This window comes from Festucalex cinctus, chromosome 1 (genome assembly GCF_051991245.1).
Source record: "Festucalex cinctus isolate MCC-2025b chromosome 1, RoL_Fcin_1.0, whole genome shotgun sequence".
Taxonomy (NCBI): Eukaryota; Metazoa; Chordata; class Actinopteri; order Syngnathiformes; family Syngnathidae; genus Festucalex; species Festucalex cinctus.
Window position 1 is genome coordinate 27,371,026 of NC_135411.1, and position 23,106 is coordinate 27,394,131.

Consider the following 23,106-nt stretch of genomic DNA (forward strand, 5'->3'; position numbering starts at 1 on the left):
TAATCATCCATCCATCCATCCATCCATTTTCTTGACCGCTTATTCCTCACAAGCGTCGCGGGGGTGCTGGAGCCTATCTCAGCTGGCTCTGGGCAGTAGGTGGGGGACACCCTGGACTGGTTGCCAGTCATAAGCATGTGTGTTTATTTTTGTAATTTCTCGCTTTGTTTCAATGGTTACAACAACAAGACAGACGGATTTACTTGACAAATGAGCAAACAACTGAGGTCTAGGACAGTTGATTCACAAATATGCTAGACTAGACCAGGTACAGTGAACCCCCATTTGTCACATGGGGGAATATGTTCCAGACCAACCTGCAATAAGTGAAAGTCTGGGATATAGACCACAGGAAAAAAAAAAGTATTACGTTTTAGCCCTTCCAGTTCCACAATCTTTCAACACATAAGCGTTTTAAAACAATAGAACTATGAGAAGTATTGCATTCAGTAACACCTGTTCTCACTCTCAGCAATAAATTGGCTTGCGGGAACTAAAAGAAGAAGACGCTCTTTGCTTATACGCAGTTCTCCAAATAAGAGTCACAGTGTGCTTGCTTCAAGCTGTTTCTCATTTCCAGTTGACATTTACTGTCATACTAACATGTAAAAGCAGATAATTCAACATTATATATTTTAAAAAATATATAAAACTTTCAACCAAACTATAATATTCAATTAAAGTCCACCAGCTTAATATTAATGTATTATGCAAAACACCATAGACAGGTTACGGAAAATTTTCACCTGCAACACCGTCTGCCACTAGCAACGTGTGTTCGGTGTGGCGGGTCAAATGCAGAGGTCAAATTTCATACCCATGTACACATGACCAAATCAAGATGATTCTTCTTCAATATAATTGCTAAATTAACACAAACAGAGAAGCAGCACATCGAAAAAATATGGGCAAATATCCTCACTGCTCTTTAGACCTCATTGCTGCCTGGAACTTTGCGACAAAACATGGTTTTACACTGAAGGCACAGAGCAACTAAAGTCACACTTGGGTGGACCGTATACATAGAGTACTTTAAAAAAAAAAAAAAAGGTCAAGGCAAGTTTATTTATATGGCCATCAAAAGAGTCTCAAAGGGCTTCACACGCCCACAGTTGACAAATATTAACGACATCCCCTGATCTAAACACAAGAGGGCGAGGAAAAAATTTAAAATAAAAAAATAAAAAAATAAATAAATAAAACATGAGGGCTGCAATAGATGCCAAATGGGCAACAATTTATACAGTAGGCTAATTGTATAAATTGTTGACCATTTGGCATCTACATCTACTTACAGCATGTGGTGCTAAACAATAATAATAATTAAACAAAACAAAAAAAAGAAAAACGAAAGAAAAGGTTGCTTCAAAATCCATGATCGATCAGAATAGAATCTTGTCACCATTGGAAAAGCATCAACAACAGGTAGGGAACAAATATATTTGATGTTGGGCCGTAGCAGAAGTGAATATTTGATTGCAAGGACGCAAAGGTGGCGCGTTTCCACTCGGCAGCATCCCTGTAGCCTCCAACAGAAGCTTCACACTTCATTACTGCAATGTCAGTGAAGTGTGAAGCCATTATGTGGGAGCAGTGGGACTGGCTAGAAGTATAACTAGGGGTGTAACTAATAACACCCCCCACCCACACACGCACACACACCCCAGACCTCCTTGCACAAATCACTTTCTGGAAGCAAAATCAAGTCATTCAAACAGAATCATTATTTAATATATTCAAACAGCTGCAAGGTGTTGTCCCAGTGTCAAATGACCGGGAGCCCAACAAACAGCTGGCGGGCTTTTTTTTTTTTTTTTTTTTTTTTTCCCCCCGCAGCACTGCTTACAATTACACTTAAACATGCCGGATGTGATGCGCAAGGATTAAGCAAAACTGCTGCAAATGACATAGATGAGAAACATCCATGCGGCTGTCATGCCACTAAATACAAAAGGGGAGCCTGACTTTGAGGAGAAGGGTATTTGTGTACTCTACTCCCCCCTAGTGGAAAATAGCAGTATGTCAGGCCCGGCACCTCTGTGTTTCACCTGTACTTGCACAGAAATTTGCACAAATCAAGTGCAAAATTAAACAAGGTAAATCTTGTATCTCCCTATTTCTGAAAATGCGTCTGTGAGCAAGGCCTTGTTACATCACAGGAGACTTTCCACCGATGTAATGATCAGCTAAAAGCGGGTGAAGATCCAGAGTAACTTTCAAGCTACACTACACAGATGTGATTAAAACACCCTGAACTGTTTTGAATTGCTCCTGTTTTAATATTAAAAGTAACCTTCGTCTAAGCCAATAGTCTAAAGTGTAAGTTTGCAATCGGAGACTCGTTGGGGATGATTTTTTGGTGCCAGAAGAAAAGTGTTTGACTGCCAGCAGCTCACTGAATGGAAAACGAATTGCTGCTTATTTTTAGGGAATCAACATCTAAATGAAACCAGTATTGGCAGCCTGGCCGTGCTCAAAGCTTGAAAGTGAGTGTGCAAGTAGTTTGTGTGCGACAATCAAAAACATCCATTTTCAATCAGCCACTGTTGGGGGCTTATGGCACAATCCCAAGAAGGAAAGATTTGCTCTGAGCGCTGAATCAAGTTTTGGACGATGGAATTGAATTAATAAGCAGCACAATCACAACTATTTCCATAAGATGGCAGGCATTACGCATAAAAAAAATAAAAAATAGAATATTTGAAAAGAACATTTTGAACTTCTTTTAAGAGATTGTTTTTGTTTTGTTTTGTTTTTTTCATGTAATGTAAGTAACACAAAAATAAAAACCCGCTAAGTTACTCCATCAAGTAATGTCCCCATAAAATGTTACTTGAAACGATGGTATCAGTAAATGTATGTAATTGACAAGTAAAAATGCACATTGCTCGGCTTGGCATTTAAATACACTCAATACTTACATAGTCTCAACTAGAACTTTAATTAGTATGAGGCTTGAATATGGTCAAGGAGCCGATTTTTTGTCAACAAGTACGCCACGCTGGCCTTAGCAAAAGTAGCACAAACGTGTGCTTGTATTTGATGCATACGTGTATGTCCTTCTTATTTTAGTTTTACCCATGCATGCCCCTAGCTAAGTATGCCGGTGTTGTGACACATCATTAAAATAAATAAATAAATACATACATACATACCGTACATAAATAAATAAATAAATAAATAAGGGCGGCACAGTGGATGACTTTAAACCCCTTTATCTCAAAACTAGTGATTTCTACCATCCAACATTAAAATTGCTGTAACTTTGTCAGTTTTTGAGGTACGTCCATGTATTTATAATATATTATTTTAAAGGGTATCTCAATTTTTTTTTTGGTCACATGAGGACCCTTTTGCCAGAGCCGGTCACATATTTTCTTGAGGTCAGGAACAATCAGTGTTACAGGGCTTAAAGAGTTATGTTAAGTGATTTCTAGAACAAAATGCAGATGATATGTAACATTTGCCAGCTTTGATATTCTTTCACTGATGTGGCCCATGTGATAATCTTACATATAAAATACAATGAGTCACAATAAAGTGACTTTATCAACCCATGTGTGTCTTGTGTCCCACAGACGTCAGTGAAAAATATCTTTGGCCTAAGCGGCAGAAGCCACAGTTCCCTGGCGTGAAAGAGGAGGACTTTGAGCCTCTTCAGGTTAAAGTAGAGGAGCAGCCACAGGCACCCGACATAAAAAAAAGAGGAGCAGCTGCTACCATACATTAAAGAGGAGGGGGATTTCACAGAGTTGCCCGCGACTGGCATCCATTTGAAGACTGAAAATGAATGTCAATATGAAGAGAACAAAGGGGCAGAGCCTCCAAGCAGCGGTTCAAGACAAGAAATAACAACAGAAGATGATGAGGACCACTGTGGAGGATCACAAGCAGACAGCCGTTTAGCTCTGTCAGATGGTAAAGACACATCACACTCTTCACACATTGATGACTATGAACAGTCTGACGGTGATGTGACATATCACACTGACAGCAAACCTTGGAAATGTTCTCAGTGTGGAAAAACGTTTTGCTACAAGCATCATTTGAGAGACCATGTGATTAGCCACACTGGTGCCAAACCTTTTGCCTGCTCAGTTTGTGGTAAAGAAAAATTGCTCATAATTACAGCTTAAAAATACACACAAGAACCCACATTGGAGAGAAGCCTTATACCTGCTCAGTTTGTGGTAAAAAATTTGTTGAGAAGGGAAGCTTAACGAACCACACAAAAACCCACACTGGAGAGAAGCCTTTTGCTTGCTCAGTTTGTGGTAAAAATAAAAATAAAAAATGCTCTTAATCACAGTTTAAAAATGCACAAAAGAACCCACACTGGAGAGAAGCCGTATACCTGCTCAGTTTGTGGTAAAAAAAAATTTGCTCAAAAAAATTTGCTCAGAAGGTATGCTTAACGAACCACACAAGAACCAACACTGGAGAAAAGTCTTTTGCTTGTTCAGTTTGTGGTCAAACATTTGCTGTGAATAAATACTTAAAAATGCACATCAGAACCCACACTGGAGAGAAGCCTTTCCCTGCTCAGTTTGTGGTAAAAAAAAAAAAAAAAAAAAAAAATGTTGAGAAGGGACGCTTAACGAAACACACAAGAACCCACGCTGGAGAGAAGCCGTATATCTGCTCAGTTTGTGGTAAAAAAAAAAAAAAAAAAACATTCCCAAGAAATGACTATGCTAAGAGACACGTGTGCTGGTAAATGGTAGTTCATTTATATAGCGTTTTTCCACCTTACAAGGCCCACAAAGCGCTTTACATTTGACTACTCATTCCCCCACTGATAACGCGGCGTCAGGAGCAACTGTGGGTTCGGTATCTTGCTCAAAGATACCTTGACACGGTCACAATGGCATGGGATCAAACCCATAACCTCTGCGCTGTTAGACGACCACTCTTCTACTGAGCCACACCGCCCCCAATCAAGAATAGTATTGATTAATGAAGCTGGTATGATCTAATTTCATGGTGATAGAAATTTACATTTAAAATGCAGAAATCATGTCTACCACGGACCGCTTAATGAACGAATTACCTGTGTACTTGTATGTGTCTTGACTTTCCCTATTTTGAAATTAAATTTGTTTTAAAATGTTACATCAACCTGACAAGGGACTGCAGATTAAAACTATCTGATAGCTACAATCTCACATTTACGTGGAAAGGCATATTCATATGAACTGTGCCTTATATATCCTTTTTATATGACATTTTCCATATTTAATATTAAGGGTAATTACAATTGCAGTGATTTTAAATAATTAAATTTTTGTGATCTATTTCCAAATGTTGACAATTAGTGCTTGTGCCAAAAACACTCCGTGTTGTATATAGTTTGTCTAGTTTTTGTGTGTGAAGTTCATATCCAGTAAGTGAATGAATGATTGATTGAAATTGAAATTTGGAGAAACTTTGATTCATTGTGGTGAGATTATAAAAAAAAAAAGTGTACCTAATTATGATCCTGAATAAAGTACTTCTCTTCACATGCCCTTTCTCTCATTGACATGCACACACGCAACTGAAAAAGTGGCGCTCCCAAGTTGCCACGCCAGTTGAGTGGTGATTGGGAGGGGGTAACTCCCTGTAATCAGGGGTGTCAAACTCAGTTTTGTCGCAGTCCCCTTTGTAGTTATGGCTTACCTCAGAGAGATGTTATGACGGTGAAACCAAATAAATTTTTATTCGTCTCATCGAATTATTGCATGTAAGATGGATTACTAGTTCTGAAATCAGAAGTCAAGGATAATAGTTTGTTCAGCTATTCAAACTATTGTAAATAGGGTAACAAAGGGCAAAATGTCAACATTATTTATTACACAACATTTTGGTACAGATTTTAGCGGGTATCATGACAAAAAAATATGAAACAGCCCAACACTTGCAAAAATTCTAATGGGGCCATATGTAAAACCCAACAGGAAGTCCAACATCTTGAATTTACTTTCAAATGTTGCCACATTTTTAGCCTTTTAAAGCAGTTACATTTTCAAGAACTCCTCCCACAGATTATCCGATTGATTTGAATCTGTAGGTGCTTCATCTTAAAGATGTTTCAGATGAAAAGTAAAAAAGCACAACTTTTTACTAGCCGAATACTGTTGCTGTGGATGCACGCCGTTTGCCATGAAAAATAATGCTGATTTAGTTGGTCCACTTTATAATCATCCATCCATTTTCAAAAGTGGCAATATGCTAATTTGGTACGAAACCTTTGTTAACCTGCGCATGTCCACTGGTTAGCTCCGAGTTGGACTGAAGAAATGATGAAGGACTGAAAGAAACTGCGTCGCTATTAACGGACATTGTATCTCTTTTCACGGCAAGCGGCCAACGAGGTATTTGTTTGCTTTGCCGATGCTCTGCGTCTAATTTGTACTAATTTTTATTTATGTATTTATTTATTAAACCAGTCACTAACTCACTCACACAAGCTTACATCATGTAAGCCACACATGGTCTCCCAGGCGGAGAAGTGAACCCACGCCAACCGGCACCGAAGGCAAGTGACGGTTCCACTCCTCCATCTGGAGCCCCTAATTTGTCCTCTTTCGTTGCTTCTAAATGTAGTTCTTACAGCATGTGCAAGCGATGTGCAAGGCTGTGTACGGCGTGTGCATGGCGTGACCAAAGCAGACAAGGCAAGGCAAGCGCCCGTTCCAAAGAACCGCTTGTCACAATTTTCTTACAGGCATGATGAAGGACAGACGCGTGCCGGTTGAAGGACCCCGAAAAGCCAAGATGGCCGCGCCCACGGCAGACGCCGGTGAGTTCGATATTTGGCTAAATGAGCGCCTTGACGCGTTGGAAGTGGACCGCGAGGTGTACGGCGCCTACATTTTGGGCGTTCTACATGAAGAGGAGAGCGACGAAGAGAAACGAGACGCGCTTCAGGGGATTTTATCGGCATTTTTGGTGAGATAGTAACGTCCTCATGTCGCACGTAGCCAACATGACAGCTGTTTCTTCGCTCGGCCGGTTTGTTATTTATGGAACACGTTACAGTTAGACAAGTGACTCCTCAACTATGGACCACAAACCATACGGAATTGAATTTTATCATTCTTTTGTGTCTAAACCCGATCCCGTGCTGTATGCGTCACAAAGTAACAAACGATACGACCGCCTGACTGACCATCTAGTGTTGATAGTGTTTGTTTTGTGTACTGTACTCATGTGCAGGATGAAGAGGACACGTTGGAGGATGTATGCCAGCAAATCATCAAGCATTGGACGGAATACTGCAACCGCTCAGCAAACAAGCGAGATGCTGGAGATGGTATTATATTATTATGTAAATATTCAAATAACACAGTAATTGCTTTAAAAAAAAAACAATCTACTGTAAGTAAGCTTTTTATTTGTATAGCGCTTTTTCACAGACGCAAAGTCACAAAGTGCTTTACAGGGTGTAAACGGAGTCCTCATATCTTCAAATCGCAGCTGATATGCATAGCTCGAAACTTTGCCTGTTGTCAGTGCCAGATAAACATAATGATGGGTTAGCTCCATTTATGAAAGTTCAAACCAGCCTCAATGAGAATAACATGACTGCTTTTGTCTCCCTGTCCAGTTGAGGTCCAGGCCATCGCCAGTATGATTGAGAAGCAGGCGCAGATTGTGGTGAAACAGAAAGAAGTGTCAGAGGAGTCCAAGAAACGCAAAGAGGCCCTCTTGGCACAGTATGCCAATGTGACAGACGAAGAGGAATATCCTTGATTTAGCAATTTAAAGTTTTCTGTTATTCAAAGTTTTCCTTGTTAGCATTTATGGGCATGCTGTCTATACTGGTGACAAAGTTCAGTTAAGCCTCATTTGCCACGTTTCCACCACTCAGTATGGAAGAGACTGTGTTCTCAACCAATCAATGGACTAATAGTGTTTGTAGCTGTGCATTTCATCCATGTTCTGAACCGCTTATCCTCACAAGGGGCGAGTGTGCTGGACCTTCTGTAGTGTAAATTTGACTTTAGAGTTAATTTGACTCTATTTAGATTGGGACCAAATACACTAAGTTTTAGAGTAGGATATGTAGTAAGATTTACACTAGGAAGTAAAATAAAAAAATATAAATTAAATTAAATTTTAAATTTAAATTAATTTTAAATTGAGAGAGTGAGTGAGTGTTCCATTGGACTATAACACATTTTTATACATGTGTTTGGGAGATAATCAAATGTATTTTATGAAATTTTTTTAAACCAAGGTTGAACTTTTACGCCCTAATTCCAAAATGTTAGATCTGAGGCAACACTGCTCCTTACTAAATGCTTTACATACTTTGTGCTTCATTCTTTGGAGCTGTTTTTCTTCATCAGGTAGGGGAATTATGAAAAGTTCCAAATACCACTAAGTGAAAGCAGAAATCCTTCAGGTTTCTGCTCGAAATTGTAAAAACAAAACAAACAAACAAAAAGTCAAAAATGAACTGGAACGGCTAGAATTTATTTCAGAGATACTTCAAAGGTTGAGGTGTTTCAGATCCATTTAATTTGTTTGAATGTGACTGCTTACTTTAGAACAGAGCCACAATCCCCAGTTCTGAGGGTGTGCACACTTTTGCGTCCAACCACATTATATTAATAGGGGTGTGTAATCATTTTCAATCCACTGTAGCTTGCTAAAAAAAAGTACTCATGACAGGTTCATATTTGTTATACTAAAACTGCACTGCTCTTGGAAATGGGTCTGTTTTATACTTCATTACTTTAGAACACAGCCACGATCCCCGGTTTTGAGGGTGTGCACACTTTTGCAACCAACCATATTATCTCAGTTGTTTATTTACTTCCCATCTCAAACAACCCTGCAATTGAGTTATATTTTAATAGGGGTGTGTAATCCTTTTCAATCCACTGTAGCTTGCTTAAAAAAAAAAAAAAATACTCATGACGGGTTCATATTTGTTATACCAAAACTGCACTGCTGGTGGAAATGGGTCTGTTTTATACTTCACATTGAATTGTAAAGGCATAGATGATTTGGTTCCCTTGACAAAAACACTGAAGGTGAAGAGGAGGAGTCGCCAAATGGAAATATAATTCCTGGACAGGACAAGTGTATCCTTTCATTTCTGGCATTATTGTTCACTATATTGAAGAACTGAGGTGTCAGAATGCAAGAGATGTGGTTGCTGCTGCTTTCTCACTCATCTGATTGACTAAGTAGCGTTTCTCAACTGGTTAATTCATGTTTTCTTGCGTGCATTTTTTCTTGCTTAAATGTCACTGTGTGTCGTTAGGTGAGAGAAATGTCTTTGAAAAGATCCTGGCAATATTAAAGGGTGTACGCATACAGTAAATTGAGGCATATTTTGCGTTTTCCATTCCACATGATCAAAGTTGGCAAAGACCTGATGGCTGAAAAATAATTGTGAGCGATAAGTGCGTAGAGTTGGGAGAGATTTTTGAGGCATAAAGTGTAGCATAATGATACCCAATTGGGAAGGAACCTGAAGTTTGCTCAGTTGGCAGACACAAATGGAGGAGCAACTGGTTTTGTTAAGTATTTAAATGTCTTCCAGGTCAATGCAGTACTCTATTTTTTTTATTTTTTTTTGTTCTGTTCTGTTAGTTTGTATGACGTGGCACCATGCTGCCTCTCACAGGTCACTCTTGATACAACATACACTGTACAGTAATGTGCTGTGTTATCTTGAGTAGTCAAGTGGCAAGTCTTGCTATAGAGAGCAGTAATCACACGGAGTGAAATGTTTTTTTGTTGGTGTGGTGTTTGATAAGTGCAGTGGCTGAATTGTGCACGAGCGCTTTTCCTGCCTCCTTACTTGTTCTGTCCTTGACCTGCATCGGTCGTCAGCCATGTTCAAGAACACCAACGTGGAGGAGGTCCTGAACAGGCAAAAGCAAAAGCGGGAGCAGGCCCGCGAAGACGCCCAGAAGAAGAAGGAAATGGACAAGATGCAGCGGGAGAAGGACAAACTGGCCAAACAAGACAGGAAGGAGAAGGAGAAGAAACGCACACAAAAGGGAGAGCGCAAAAGATAAAAGCAGGAGAAAGACATTGTGTGATGTGGTCAAATGAGTGGTCCCACAACTCTTCAGTGTGTAGTTTGGCGGACGGTTATGTGGACATTGTGTTGTGTGTGCGAGCACTGAAACATGAAATTTATTCAACTGTTTTTGTTATCAAAACTTTTCAATCCAATTACATGCTCAAGTAAAAACATGAACAAGTGCTGTTTTAAAATTGTCTTTTTAAAGTAATAAACTTTGAGTGATTGCAATTGCTTTTAATTTAAATGTTTCAGTTGTATAAATGTAGAAATTGGAAAAACATTTTAGAAACATTATAACTGGTAACATGTAAAACACAAGGATCAGAACAATCCAAATACTAACATGACACTATCTAATCTAAAATGTGACAGAGAACGCGTTTCCTGAAGACTTGGCTGACAGAACAAATGGGTGTCTCCGGAAGATAAAACATTTTCTTTCATGTTTCAACTGCAAAACACGACAAGGGGCTGAAATACTGCATGTCTCAACTTAGCTATGTGACAGTGCACTGATGGTAGTGTGACAATCACAGTAATTAAAATGTACGTTCAAAACTATGGTCCGAATGGTTAATCATATTGAGTAAAAAAATAAAAAATGTTCTAAGTTCTAACTAAAGCAAAACACTGCAGAATATCTGCATAATTTAGAGAAGTCTGGGTCTAGTTATTAGGAGCAATATGATTCAAACAGCGTTAAGGAATACTAGTTGTGGGAGTGAAGAAACCAGTAAGTTAAATTAAAGAACTCATAAATAGTCAATTTAAATACTTAGTCAAACCAATTTAGGAAGGACCCTTGATTAATGTTACCAACTTTGAACAGTTCATGCACTAACTACAAAACTCAAGCCACAAGGTCTTAATTTGCTCATCTCATATTCTGATCACTACATTGACTAAAATTTAGATTGCAACGCAACAGAATAAGGGCAGCTATGTATGCGTGTTTCCTCCCTGTTTGCGTCGCTCTGCTCCTCGGTCTTCCAAACTGGAGTGGGGGCAGCCATCCGGAGGGAGCGCCAGAGGGCGATACGGCGCTCCCTGCTGGTGGTGGCGCGCTCCTCCGCACTCCTGGTTGGAGTGCGCATGGCCATTTGGGCAGCGCACCAAAGGCCTCTACGGAGATTCTTGGTGGTCATGGTGAGCTCCTTCAGGGCAATGACCAGCGGCAACGTGTCTAGGAAGAAGGCAGAATTTCAAAGCTTGTCACAAGATACCACTGGCCTCATGAACCTTTTACCAGATTTATACTACAGTGGAACATTCAGACTAAATGACAACTATTTTTGGGGATTTTGATATTATTATTATTTTTAATACATGATCTAATTTTCAAATAGGAAGTGTACGGAACATACAGTACATTTTGACATTCTTAACTAGTGTTAGTGTACAACATTGAAACAGTGGTATCGGTAACTACTAACAAGTAACATGCCAATACCATTAATTACGAGGCTAATATAGGACTTTGGATGCAGCATCTTGCGTCTTGCTCGTGCACGACGTTCACTGATATGTGACATGTTCACTGCATGCCGATCTAAGATATCCTATTGGCCCTTGAATGCTCTGCACCAATGGCAGGACAGCTTTTTCATGTTGAGAAAAAAACAAAACAAAAAACCTTAGGTATCGGTATGGTATCGTCCGATACTGTAAAGCTAGGTATCGGAATCGGTATCGGGGGCCAAAAAAAAACACAACGGTATCGGAACAACACTATTCCTAACTGTATGCCATTGTCAAATGTAAAATATGTTTGTTCTTAAAATGGATCCTTATTTCTTCTGTGACGCTGTCTAATAGTTAATATTTTGGAAGTGCTGTTTAAAAAAAAAAATGCACAGCACACCCAAGTCATTGCTTTGATAGGCTGAAGCGAGTCGTCTTGTGATTTGCTGACGTCTGCTTGTGTCCATTTTAAATACGTAACATCTGATATTCTACAATAAACTTGCAATAATGTAACTACATATACAACACTATATGTTGAACTCAGGTTCAACACTTAAATCATCTCATTAAAAATGATAAATATTTACCACCTTAATTAACATATCAAAAATGTTCATTTAGGGACATATTCTCCCGTTCCCGCTGATGTCAATTTCTTACGCACCTTCCTTAGGCACTTTAAACGTGCGGCAATTCTCTCGTCTCCCCTTGTGACTCACCCACCTGCGTAAACGGTTAAAACTCATGCAGCCACTGAAGAGGTGCAACCCATTGAATTGTGAGGATGCCCACAAGTCTAGGATTGTGGAGTTTTTCCTTAGACGTGAATTGCACAGAGATCCATCCATCTATCCATTTTCCTAACCGCTTGCTCCTCACAAGGGTCATGGAGCCTATCCCAGCAGGCTTCGTGCAGTAGGCAGGGTACACCCTGGAATGGTTGCCAGCCAATCACAGGGCACAGAGGGACAAACAACCATCCATACACACAAGCACACCTAGGGACAATTCGGAGCACCCAATTAACCTGCCATCCTTGTCTTTGGAATGTGGGAGGAGACCCACGCAGGCACGGGGAGAACATTCAAACTCCACCCAGGAAGGCCGGAGCCCGGACTCGAACCCGCGTCCTCAGACTGGGAAGCGAACGTACTAACCAGCCAATCACCGTGCCACCTCATAGAGATCCATTTGGAATATATTTCACACTTCAAATGTAAAGTTAACGAGTAAGTTATATATAACACCAGACACGAAAACGCGGCACATCTGTGGATTTCACAATTGGCATATCTCAAATAAAACAGATGTTTCCAAATGTACAGTAAGTCACAATTGCCACCATTAGAATGACTGTAGTTGTTACAAGCTGCGCTTTCAGACTTACTTCAAGCCACCAGCACGATTCAGAAGCCATTATGCGTGACGCGACTGTCACCAGAAGAGCACACAAGCAGTTAACGGAATTAAAATGTGCAATTTGTTGTTTCACCTTCAAGAGGTGCTTGTGCTTAGTATTGTACAGCCTACTGAGCGCAAGAGGAACAATCCTAAAGTCTCTGGGAGAATAAGTGCACCACGAGAGTCGATAGGGGACACCCTCATTGAAATGCTGCTCCACCACATTTCATGAAGGTGTGTAACTGACACAATTAAGTCGATGGGAGAATCTGCGCAGCCAAAAAAGTGCACCATTCCTGACTTAAGCACCTGGGAGAATATGCCCCTTAATAAATAGAATGAGAACTTTTTATATTTTTGGCCCATTTTGCTGCTAGGGCAGAATGAAGCCCTCCTGGTTATCCCATCTGCCTCAGTTTTTTATTTTGTATCCCCGACCTCATGTTTGAATGAGGGGAAGCGCGATAGAAAATGTTGTGTTCCTGGTCCGAAGATACAACACTGTGTGTAGAAGTGTATTCAAGTTACCGTGGTCCTCTGTGAGTTGAGTGCCATGCTGCTGATCTTTGGACGCGTTGGTCAGCTCTTCACCGCGTATCATCCGAACGCAGGATAAGGCCTGCTGATGATTGTTCAGCACCAAGCCAATGCTAGCATGCAGACGTACATTGCATGCGCACTCCATTTTGTACAAAAGCCATTCCACCTGCAAAACATCGAATAATAAAAATGAGCTGTTTGTGAGCCAACATTTCTCCAGTAGATGTCGCTAAGCATCTCACGTTGGCCAGCTCCCTCTTCTGATAAAAGATGAGACAGTCCAGTCTGGTGGCATTGAGTGAAAGTCCGGGTGGCGGTGGTGGCGGCATTGTCCATTCACCAGGAAATGTTTTGGCGAGGATGACCTCGGTCTAAAATGAAGAGCCAATCAGAATGGGAGAACAATTTTGATGGAGAGAGAGAGGCATAATATTCAAACATTTACACATTTGTTCTCAACTGTTGTGACCCTGTGGCCCATATTTCCCTATTCATTGCAGAGTCACTCGTGACCCACTTTTAAGAGCAATAAAGAACATTCAATATTTCCAAAACAGCTTCTGAAACAAATATGTATGGTAGTTTTAATAATTTAAAAAAATACTAATAATTTTACGAAACTCCTCAACTGACTGGCACATAATTCCTTTGCACCAAAATGGTGATAAATCACTACTTTTATATGAAACACTTTGATCTGAGCGAGCACAAAACTAGGTGAGTTTTTCAAGCAAATTACAAAAGATAGGTTAAAACAAATTTGCAAATAAACCTGTCGTGTAAAACTGAACATTTCACTTTTACTACAGTGCGCCCCAACCTGTTCCCCAGTTGTGCAAGCCTACCTTCTTCCTCTCCCATTCCAGGTAGCCCAACTCTTCAGAGCATTCATCCAGGTGGAGATAAAACTGGATCACAAGTCCCCCTGGATTCATTTCCAGTAAAGCTGCCAGAGAGCCCCCGTCCTCGCAATTTCTCCCTCCATTTTGAGCCTCTGAGCTCTTGAGATGACTGTACAACGCCGCGCCCCCATCATTTACAGCCATCATGGCAGCTGGAGTCACGGCAGGAGAAGCGCTTCCATGAGGCGTTGTGTCTTTCTCAGACTTGACAGGCGGCTGGGTGAACCTTCTGGGTTTACTGTCGACATGAGCAGGAGGTATGAATGGCTGCACACTCCCCATGATGTTTTCTCCATTAAATGTCTCCATCCCGCCCAGGTGGTCAACGTGTGGTCTCCGGTGTGTCTCCGCCACATGAGCAGTGGTTGGCAGCCTCTCTTCAATGCAGCCTGACGTCTCCTTCATTTCCTTCTGCATCAGTGATTTCATCTTGTATTGCTCCTGGTTAGAGCAGGGATTGGAGTACTGGTCCCAATTTATAATGTTCTGATATTGGTTTGGGGGATTTGAAGACACGGAGATGGGCTTTATTTGTGGGAGATATTCAGCATTTTCATTGCCCAGCACTGACATTTCTTCAACACCCTGATGCTCAAATGCTGGTTTGACATCTCGGCCCCAAAATTCTCCCTCCAGCTGTTTTTTGCAAAACATTGGCATGGGCCAGCTGGGGAATTTCCATTGCTCAGGTATGCTGTCTTCAGGGTATTCTGTCTTTCTTTCTATGTTTGGAAAACCTCCATAACATCCTTGATTAGACTCATCAGCCATGAGAGATTTCAAACCACTAGCCAGTTGGTTCATGTGTTCCGGCACGTCCTGCTCATTATTACTAATGGGCTTTACACTCATCACGCTCTCGTGCTGATCAAAAAATGGTCTGCTCATCTTGTTTTGAAGCTGAAAGACATCGCTGATTTGAAGGAAGTCGTTAACGGGCCGATGAAAAGCCTGGTGCAAATCAGCTGACAGGTCATAGTTGCTCCCCACTGTCTGTGGTGGGAAGTGGTTCGCCATTTGGGGGATGGTAAGACCTGGTGACAATTGTGTTGGGTGACTGTCATAGCTATCTCTGTCTCCATTAGGAACACTATCATGACTGTGCAGATTAGCAGGAATGCCACTGAACATCTGAAGGAATTGCTCATTTTTGGACACCGCATGAGATTGAATGAGAGCCTCACTGGGAACATAGTTAGGAACGGAATCCTCTGGTTGAAAATTCGGTAAAATGTCTTCTGTCAAAGTCTTGGGATGCCAAAGACCATTGGCAATAGATGGGTTTCTAAAAGAAATCAGAATTCCATTTGGGTTGTTATCAAACAAATAAAACTGTTCAACAATTTGCTCATCGGGGGTGAATGAGCAGAAGACGCTTGTACTGTATATTACTATTTATGGCATATTACTGTTTTAATATTAACTCTTGTTTACACGTGTGCAGAGGTAAGAGGTGACTGCCGCATGAGTTTTTTTTCTCAAATTAATGTATTCTCTTAAGTTACCTACTGTTCTGTAACATACTGTAATGCAAACAAATGGGCAGTCAACCAGTGCAAGTTGGTTCCACCATTTAAACCGATACAACATCAATACTAATTCTTTGTTGATAGTTAATATACATCAAAACTTGCAATTTTGATTTTGATTTGGGTTTCAAATCAAAATATCACCAAAATACAGACATGCACAACAAATAGTGTATTGTATAACCCCCCACCCCATTCCCTCTGATACCCCCCGCCCCAACTCTACACTGTGATCACATACCCTCTGTTGTTGAATCTTCCCTGGATTTCATCACCTTCATCCAAAATATTGGATACTAAACACTGCAATTCAACTTCCTCATTTTCATTTCTTTCAGTGTTTTTCCTTGAAAGAAATAACATTGCTGTCACAAAAATACTTGACTTTTTTTTTTCTTTTTTCTTTACATGTTAACATACTACCTGCTCCTAATGCTGTTCAGTGCACAATTGCTGAGTTCATGGAGATCACTGTGACCATTGGAAGACCAGAGCTTGAACTCCGCCACTCCCTCTTCCTGAGGCCAAAAACCTGGCTTGTAAACGGAAGTGGTTACTTCACCCCCACCACCATTGAAACTACCCTGAAATAAAATGAACAAATGGGAAATCTACACTAATCAAAATTGATATCCAACCGGTATTATTTCAATCTCAGCATTAAAATTACACATGCCGTTTATGCATTTATTAAAGTAGTTGACATCCCTTAAAGAGTATGAAATGAACTTCTTCACACTTTTCTATGATTTTGGACTATATGTAGTAATGTAATCAACATTTTTCTATAACTCGTCAGTTTCCCAACCCCCCTTGGGGACAATTGTGCATTTCAGTTGGTTTTCTGAGGCATACAATGTTACAGGTTGTACAATGGTAACACGTTAAGGACATATAATATAAAACCAGTATTGTGTTAATAACAACGTATCTTAAATCATTGACTGTACGGTGTGCGTTGTGAAAGCTTACCTGGACGTGTGAGGAAAATAAAAGATCGTCAGATGCCATTTTGAAACTCTGATCGCCCATTGCACTTGACGCTTTATTATGTTCCTATCAATCAGAACACACGATATTAGTTATTGACTCATTTCACATTGTCAACGTCAGTTAGGTCTGTGATATTATTTTAATTACGCGTATGTACGGCTACGAAAACTCGGCCCGCCATTTTAACTGACTTTATGCTAGTTTAAAAAGTGTTAATGCGACCTTCGCTATCAATGTTCGTGCCATAATTGGAACATCTACATCAACTGCGCAAAAATATCACTCTCACAGTTTAAAACCAATCTTAGTGAACCTACCTCGGCACTTTTGTTACATCAACTTTTTGAGATGTCGTAAAATAACCAGTACTAACCTTCACCATCGAGTAAGTTGTCCTCGTGCTTATTGGTCAAACCTGACGTCCAATTAGCAAAAAGCTAAGCCTAGCAACATCTATTGACCGCGCCCCCTTTGGAGACACTCTTCGTTATTAATTAATAAATTATGTCCTACTACGTTCATCGGCAATTTGAAATATGATAAATTATGTTATTATACATATTTATTATTTTTCACAAGCAATATATATTTTTTAATTGTTACGTAATCACTACAACATTCCAAGTGTTTACAAAGCGAGTAATAACAACAGGATGATTGACGTACAGGAAATCACCCATATCGCATTGTCACTTCCGCATTTTAAGCGGATTTTTATTTAGCGAACATGTGTTATCAAGATATCTCAATTGTTTTGTACATTTTAATTAAATAAAAATACATAGTCTACACTAATTTTAATATGTGTTACATAACGTTACAATAATGTGTGTCTCTTCTTAAAAAAATTATATACATATATATATATATATATATATATATATATATATATATATATATATATATATATATATATATATATATATATATATATATATATATATATATATATATATATATATATATATATATATATATATTATGGTGGCACTTCCACTTTGGGGTAATAATTTAATTAAAATGGCAATATTTTCTAATTTTTGTTCAACTATTGATGATGTGGCTGGTGAACATAACGTGAACACTAGATGGGGACCTCCTCCTCCCTTTCCATGCACTTGCAAACTCGTACGTCTGGTTGGGCAGCGGAATCCAGCTGTTGTGTCAAGTTTGACGATAAAGCTACCTGTTCCCACGGTCTTCTTCAAAATAAAATATTGAAATTTGCCAAACTCTTCAGACATCGTCTTTGGCCATCTCCTAGTCCTTGTATAAGTGAGTGTAATTGCCATAGTCAATTTGACGAACCTAAGTATCAATATTGATGCTTATTTTTTTCATAGTAGATGCAAACGATGCATCTTTTTCGCGAAGTCACCGCGACGCTTTTATTTTGAAGATGCTACTAGGCGTATTTCTTCTCGTTAAAGTGTCACGACAAGGAATGGGAGTTTGGGAAAAGAAAAAGTTAGCCAGCAGCGCTCCAAACGAAGACCAAACAACAAAGAGGACGACCCTCTGGTTGAATGATCAGCCTATTTCACGTTTTATATCATTGAGCCTGCTTCAGGAGGCTTGCTATACACGCTTTTCATTGAATTATATGACTTAAGCTGCTGTATCAAAACTTGGCGAAATGATTTTGTGTGGGACTTGGTCTGTCCTTCTCTTTCTGCCTGTGGTGATATCAGCTCAATATCAAGGAGACAACGGAATTGTCATCCCGGAGCATGGATTCTGCCAACCGATCTCCATACCCCTGTGCACGGACATCGCCTACAACCAAACCATCATGCCCAACTTAGTGGGCCACTACAACCAGGAAGATGCCGGGCTGGAAGTGCACCAGTTCTACCCGCTGGTGAAGGTACAGTGCTCCCCGGAGTTGAAATTCTTCTTGTGCTCCATGTACGCGCCAGTTTGCACTGTCCTGGAAAAGGCCATCCCACCTTGCAGGTCCATCTGCGAGAGGGCCAAGCAGGGCTGCGAGGCACTCATGAACAAGTTTGGCTTTCAATGGCCCGATCGACTCCGCTGCGAGAACTTCCCCGTGCTGGGCGACGGTCAGATCTGCGTGGGACAAAACGACTCTTCCGCCGCCACCGTCCCACCTTTGCCCGTTCCAGGCACCCAGGACGTCTCGCTGGTCTCCGGCCATGACAAGCCCTTCCGTTGCCCCAGTGCACTGGTGGTGCCCCCATACTTAAACTACATGTTCCTGGAGGAGAAGGACTGTGCCGCTCCGTGTGAGCCGGCCCGGGGCGGCGGGTACATGTTTTTCACCGACAAGGAAATCCACTTCTCACGCATCTGGATTCTGGTCTGGTCGGTCCTGTGCTGCGCGTCAACCTTATTCACAGTCACCACTTATTTAGTCGACATGCAGCGGTTCAGGTACCCCGAGAGGCCCATCATCTTCCTGTCGGGCTGCTACACCATGGTCTCCATCGCTTACATCACAGGCTTCTTCCTGGGCGACAAAGTGGTGTGCAACGAGAGCTTCAACCCAGACGGCTACAAGACTATCGTCCAGGGCACCAAGAAGGAAGGGTGCACCATCCTTTTTATGATGCTCTACTTCTTCAGCATGGCCAGCTCCATCTGGTGGGTCATCCTGTCGCTCACCTGGTTCCTGGCGGCGGGGATGAAGTGGGGCCATGAGGCCATCGAGGCCCACTCCCAGTACTTCCACCTGGCGGCCTGGGCGGTGCCGGCCGTCAAAACGATCAGCATCCTGGCCATCGGGCAGATCGAGGGCGACGTGTTGAGCGGCGTGTGCTTCGTCAGCCTCAGCAACCTGGACCCCCTGCGAGGTTTCGTCCTGGCGCCGCTCTTCATCTACCTCTTCATCGGGACCTCTTTCCTACTGGCCGGCTTCGTTTCGCTCTTCCGCATCCGTACCATCATGAAGCACGACGGCACCAAGACAGAGAAGCTGGAGCGCCTGATGGTGCGCATCGGCGTCTTCAGCGTGCTCTACACCGTCCCCGCCACCATCGTCATCGCGTGCTTCTTCTACGAGCAGGCCTTCCGCCCGCACTGGGAGCGCAGCTGGGTCAGCCACAGCTGCAGGAGCCTGGCCATCCCGTGCCCGACGCAAACGGGGCCCCGCATGACGCCGGACTTCACCGTCTACATGATCAAGTATCTGATGACGCTCATTGTGGGCATCACGTCTGGGTTCTGGATCTGGTCCGGGAAAACGCTGCATTCCTGGCACAAGTTTTACACCCGGCTGACAAACGGCAAACACGGAGAGACCACCGTGTAGGATGAAGGGCCCGCCGCAAGCTCTTGGACGGGCTGATTTGTGCTTTTCATGGCGGCTGTGTGTTGGAGTGAGGAGGGGGGCATGTTCTTCGGCATTCCGAGCTGCGAAACTGAACAGCGTTTGGGTTTTGACCAGGCAGCAAGCTGGATTAATGACGGCCGAACGGGACAGCCTGACTGAACAAACACACAACAAACATGGCCGACGTCGCCATGTGCTGAAGTGCTCAACTCCTCCTCCTCTTTTTCCTCCTCTTCCTCCTCCTTGGCGCCATGATCCAGCAGTCAAGACAGGAGCACGATGAGCATTTCACATGTAATTAAATCTAAGTGTAAATAGTAATTGTAAAAACATGAAATGATATATTTGTATTTAAAAAAATACAGTAATACTTCTGCTTACCTGTCAAGTGTAATTGCCTTTTTTTTTTTTTCTTTTTTTTTTTTGCACTGCACCAAAGCCAAATAGATCTGCTCCCCATTCAAATAATGATAATAATGACAACATTTGCAGTGTTGTGAGCCTGATTCATGCTGGATTTTTTTTTGTGTTTAAAACAAAACAAAATTGACATAAACTAATTTCAAGTTCTGTCAGCTAAATGTACAAATGGACCGCTTTACTTTATTACTGTATGTAGTCACTTTATATGGAAACTACTAAATACCATTGTGTAGTTATACAACTAACAATTGATCATATTTTATTTTGCTTTAAAAAAAAATTGGGTCGGAATGATTGCTGATAGAAATTGCTCACTTGATGTCATGGGTTCATACTTTCTATTTTCCAGTTTTGATTTCTCTTTACATCCTGGGAGATGTGTTTGTTTTCCAAAACAGAACAACATCACCAATTGGAGATCTCATCTAGTATTTCAAATGCGGGCGGACAGGAAGCATCATTCAGCGGCAATATGTCAGGCGGACATCGAACATGGCACGACTTGTCTGTGCGGGCTAGTAAAATAGCATTATGCCTCACAGCTATACATAATATAAACATCAGTGTGATGACTACAAAACCTTTCATTGTTTTAATGATTGTGAGACAACAATTTGATGCTTTATTGCTAATCAAAACGTATGAATGATTGACATCTTTGGGGAGTCGTATAGCTTGGGGTTCTTGTCAGGTGTATGTATACGTTTTTACAGTAGAATGTCCATATTTCACCTGTTGTGCAAGAATAACCAAATTTGTTGCGTAAATTTAGTAGGATGTTGTACAAAAAGTAATAGACTGTATGTGCTAATATAGCATTACCATGGCATCATATCAGCCATATTTGTGGACTACTTGTAGTGTGTCTGATACATGTTAAAACTTTGTACAGTTTCCTACTAAATTGTCCTAAGATCACATCAAACCAAAAATGTGTGTCAATCCAAATGTGGAGATTAAACACCTACTTGTCAAACTGAATGATTCGTGTAGTGTATGTTCCTCCGTACAATATGTGCTCAAGTGATTAAACAGTCTTGGCTGAAGTGTCCAAAAGAAGCCATTTTGTTTTCACAGAAAGGGTTGGGACTCCAAATACAGTGGCACCTTCAAAGTCTAGTTATTGTTAATATTTTTAAAAACAAATGCTTCATCGCGGTTAATATGAGGTGAACCATCATAAAACCTGTATTAACGTTACACCCAATATTTTAAGTAACATTGTCACAATGAAGAAAAGTTATCTTAAAAAAAAAAAAAAAAAAAGTAAAAACTAACCACCTTTTAAAAGGGAAGTCAACCCAAAAATTTTCTGTACAATAATATGTTCTATGCAGCCTCAATAGTCTTAACATGTTATTCTGATTAATAAGATGAAAATGAGTTAAGCAGCAAAAAATCCATTTGTTTCCATCTCAGAGGGCAGACATTTTGCTACTTGCCGTCACCTGAAAATGACATCACAGTTGTTCAGGGCTCAGGTAATGGCTAATCATGGGTCACTTGTTTTCTAAGTTGAGCTGTGATTGGTCATTACCTGAGTAACTGTGACATCATTTTCAGTCGACAGCAAAGTGGCCAAATGACCACCGCCTGAGATGGATAAAAACGGATTGATTTTACAGCTTAATTCCTGTCCCCCAAATGCAATATTAATCAAAATGCCTCTTTGGTTATTGTAAAGACAATTTTTGGATTAGCTTACCCTTAAAAGTAGGGAAAATGTGCTTTTTGCTGGTCATTTTTCATGCTAGCTGTTAGCGGCTACTCAGTAAAATACATGCTCAAAATTTTAATTACTATTTAATTAATAGTAAGTGACGGCACGGTGGATGAGTGGTTAACATTCCTCCCTCACAGTTTGTGAGCTGGAGGTTTGAATCTAGGCTTTGCCTTTCCACTGTGGAGTTCACATTTTCTTTCCGTGTCTGTGTGAGTTTTCCTGCGACACTGCAAAACTTGCTTCTAGGTTACATGGAGACTTGAAATTGTCTTTTGGTGTGAATGGTTGGTTGTCTATATTTATCCTGCAGTTGGCTGGAGCCCAATCTTGGATGTACTCTGCCTCTCCCACAAAGTCAGCTGGAAGCGGTCCTAGCTCACCATTGATCCAAGTGACAATAGTTCATGTAGAAAATGGCTTGGTGGTGTGGGTGCCATAGTGTACTGGACAGCTTGAAATGTTCCTATATGAAGCAGTCCATTCTATTTCCTGTTTTATAGTTATCATGCCACAAAAAGAAGTGAACAAATTCCTGTACAGTAGATCCTCAGTGTGCTGAAATTTCAGAAGTGACTTTTTGGGAGCATTCAGCATGAGAGCTTTCTAAATTGTTAAAAAAAAAAATAAATTAGACAGGATGTCTATGGGTAGTATAATGAAGATGGCCACCACAAACGAAACAGTTTCTGTGGTACGGTGGTTGTGAATGATCTTACAATCTGTGAGAACGTGACCTCTCCAAATGGTGGCTCACCTCACACATAACACCACCAAGTGCAAAAAAAAAAGAAAGAAAGAAAAGGGAAAAA

General features: G+C 40.9%; 3 protein-coding genes across 6 annotated transcripts; 2 read left to right on the top strand and 1 right to left on the bottom strand.

The window, feature by feature from the left end:
* The first annotated feature begins 6,226 nt into the window (after nucleotides 1-6,226).
* Nucleotides 6,227-10,258, top strand: ccdc43 (coiled-coil domain containing 43). 3 transcript variants are annotated; one of them, XM_077526942.1, is made up of 7 exons: nucleotides 6,336-6,353; nucleotides 6,429-6,517; nucleotides 6,707-6,930; nucleotides 7,198-7,294; nucleotides 7,589-7,724; nucleotides 9,019-9,074; nucleotides 9,832-10,258. In XM_077526942.1, the coding sequence occupies exons 3-7, from the start codon at nucleotides 6,709-6,711 to the stop codon at nucleotides 10,017-10,019; spliced, it is 699 nt and encodes a 232-aa protein (XP_077383068.1). In that variant the 5' UTR covers nucleotides 6,336-6,353; nucleotides 6,429-6,517; nucleotides 6,707-6,708; the 3' UTR covers nucleotides 10,020-10,258. The 3 variants fall into 3 exon arrangements, with proteins under 3 accessions (XP_077383060.1, XP_077383068.1, XP_077383077.1); XM_077526934.1 differs by lacking the exon at nucleotides 6,429-6,517 and having other exon boundaries at nucleotides 6,227-6,353; XM_077526951.1 differs by lacking the exons at nucleotides 6,336-6,353; nucleotides 6,429-6,517 and having other exon boundaries at nucleotides 6,631-6,930.
* moto (minamoto) lies at nucleotides 10,250-17,491 on the bottom strand. Of its 2 annotated transcripts, none has more exons than XM_077526916.1 (8): nucleotides 17,233-17,491; nucleotides 16,839-16,922; nucleotides 16,290-16,450; nucleotides 16,108-16,212; nucleotides 14,281-15,622; nucleotides 13,678-13,806; nucleotides 13,424-13,601; nucleotides 10,250-11,213 (listed from the first exon to the last, which is right to left on the bottom strand). In XM_077526916.1, the coding sequence occupies exons 1-8, from the start codon at nucleotides 17,239-17,241 to the stop codon at nucleotides 10,933-10,935; spliced, it is 2,289 nt and encodes a 762-aa protein (XP_077383042.1). In that variant the 5' UTR covers nucleotides 17,242-17,491; the 3' UTR covers nucleotides 10,250-10,932. The 2 variants fall into 2 exon arrangements, with proteins under 2 accessions (XP_077383042.1, XP_077383049.1); XM_077526923.1 differs by having other exon boundaries at nucleotides 17,177-17,233.
* Nucleotides 17,492-18,316: 825 nt separating this feature from the next.
* On the top strand, nucleotides 18,317-21,555 carry fzd2 (frizzled class receptor 2). Its single transcript, XM_077526964.1, has one exon. It carries the CDS (start codon nucleotides 18,496-18,498, stop codon nucleotides 20,128-20,130), a length of 1,635 nt encoding a protein of 544 aa, XP_077383090.1. The 5' UTR covers nucleotides 18,317-18,495; the 3' UTR covers nucleotides 20,131-21,555.
* The last annotated feature ends 1,551 nt before the right edge of the window (nucleotides 21,556-23,106 follow it).